The sequence below is a fragment of the Echinops telfairi genome, unplaced genomic scaffold, assembly GCF_000313985.2.
Source record: "Echinops telfairi isolate 266 unplaced genomic scaffold, ASM31398v2 ScPeMD7_29;HRSCAF=101, whole genome shotgun sequence".
NCBI lineage: Eukaryota > Metazoa > Chordata > Mammalia > Afrosoricida > Tenrecidae > Echinops > Echinops telfairi.
In genome coordinates, this window is record NW_022103926.1 from 10,508,004 (window position 1) to 10,510,342 (window position 2,339).

The 2,339-nt window shown below is 46.0% G+C and overlaps 1 protein-coding gene across 1 annotated transcript in view; it reads right to left on the minus strand.

The window, feature by feature from the left end:
* The window catches only part of CLTCL1 (clathrin heavy chain like 1), a 110,717-nt gene that overhangs the window by 51,961 nt on the left and 56,417 nt on the right, over positions 1 to 2,339 (minus strand). The window contains exon 13 of the mRNA XM_030885458.2: positions 1,239 to 1,419. Within this exon, the coding sequence (XP_030741318.2) occupies positions 1,239 to 1,419 (181 nt within the window). The remainder of the gene's footprint in view (positions 1 to 1,238; positions 1,420 to 2,339) is intronic.

A 2,339-nucleotide genomic window follows, 5' to 3' on the forward strand; every position in this document is an offset into this window, starting at 1 on the left:
CCCTCATGAACCCTTCATAATTATTATTTTGTCATATGGACATTTTTTTGAGTAAGTTTATCTAACACACAACTTTTGCTAATGTGACTTTTTACCAGTGTATTACTTACTGACAGCAATTACAGTAATCACCTAGGTAACTCTACCCAACCAGTTGGAAGAGATTCCTATTTGTACCCATTCCAACGAAAAGTGAGCTTACAGAATTTCTATTGCAATTTAGGTTAAGGTTACAGAGCAACTAATTGGGTTTGTGTTCGACAGTTTATAGACACTTTGTTTCAGTTCATCCATTTCGGTTCCCTCAATGCACCACTGTTTATCTCACTTCCTATTACGGTTTTTTTCATCCTGAATCCTTCTTTCCTCATGCTCTGTCCTTGGGGAAATGCTACCCTTTTGATCTTAAATTCTAACATGGGGATGAGTTCAGTTTCAGACCTGAAGGGTGACTAAGGGCCACAGTCTTGGGGGGGTGGGGACGGGGTCCCACCAGTCTCTGCTTGACCAATCAGCCTGGTCTCTTTTTGAGTTCTGCTCCACACGTTTCTCCCATTCTACCCAGGACCTTCTCACGTGATCCTTCTCAGTGCAGTTGCTAGTGGTAGTGGGCACCATCTAGTTCTTCTGGTCTCAGAGTTGTGGAAATGACGGATGTTTGCAGGGTTTACAGTCTACTGGACTTGTTTCCATTTTGTTTAGATTGTCTTCACCCTTCCTCCCTCTCTCCAGATGGGAAGAGACCCATTGTTGTGCCTTAGATGGCTGCTCATGAGCTTTTAAGACTCCAGTTGTTACTCACCCAAGTAGGAGGGAGACCATTGTCTTCTTGGATTTTGCACACCAATGGACCAAAGTGTCCCTGTGACTATGGTCTTGCACCCTCAGCTCCAGAAATGCATTCCTTCATGTTATTTCGTTACGTGGAAGACGTTTTCATAAGCTCCACCACATCCAAGGATGTATTTGCAGCAAGTATACAAACATCCTGTCAAATCTATGCATATTCACTGGCACACCTCCACTCTCTTCCACACCTGTTCGACTGATGTGTTTATCCAACTAGCTCCTCAAAGTTCCCAAGAGCGTACAGAAATCAGTGTCTGCTTTGGTGGCCCTAACGCTTGCAGACACCCTCAGTGAGGAAGACTCAATTCCCCACTGGGCAAAGACACAGGGACCGTGAGAAAGGAGGCACCAGTCCTGTGGCAAGGTCAGCCAGAGGCCATGCTACTTACCTTCATAACTCCTGAAGGCCTCAAAGAGCTCCACCAAGGACTGGGTGCCCAGCTGCTCATGGTACTTGGATGCCACCTGTACACACAGCTGGAGGTTCTGGACGATGTTTGAGGACAGCATAGCCCGCAGACACTCCATGGAATCCTCCACGGACAAGGACCCAAAGAAATCTACAAGCCACTGGGAAGTAAGTAGCTTAGTCAATGATGATGTACAATCCTCCTCACCCCCCAAACACCCCTCTTTTCCCCTGGTGATATGCATATCAAGACAACTGTCAACACAGCTTCTGCATTTATAACTCAAGGGCACCGGTCACATTTCTCTGGGGGTATGACACTACGATTGCTCGCTTTTAAAAAAAAATCATTTTATTGGGGCTCACACAATTCATCACAATCCATACATACATCAATTGTGTTGCCCTCATCATTCTCAAAATTCGCTTTCCTCTTGGGTTCCTGGAATTAGCTCGTTTTCCTTTCCCCCCTCCCCTTTCATGAACCCTTAATAATTTATAAATTATTATTATATCTTATCTTACACTGCCCAGCGTCTTCCTTCACCCACCCCTCTGCTGCCCATTCCCCAGAGAGGAGGTTGTATGTAGATCCTTGTGATCGATTCCCCCTTTCTCCGCCCCCTTCCCTCCCGTTGCTCGTTTTCTAAATGATGCCACCCCTGTTAACATCAACTCACTTTCTCCACCCCCCGAAAGCAACACTCCTCTCCCATTCCACTCCTGGTAACTCATCTTTGGGTTCTACAAGTTTGCTTATTGAGATCATTGCACAGCCTTGAATATTGCTTGTGTGGTTAAAAACATTTTCCCTCTGGAGTGTCAACCATAGAAATCATATCCACTTCAGAGGACCGAGAAGCATCTATGCATTGTGATAAACAGTGGCAGCGGGGAGCGGCCGTGAAGACACTCAACTGGCACTCCAAACCAAACTCATTGCCGACTCACAGTGGCCGTACAGAACAGGGTAGACCTGTCCCTGTGGGTTTCTGAGACGCTAACTCTTTATGGGAGTAGAAAGCCCTGTCTTCTTTCTAGTGGGCTGGCTGGTGGTTTTGAATTGCTGACCTTGTAGTAC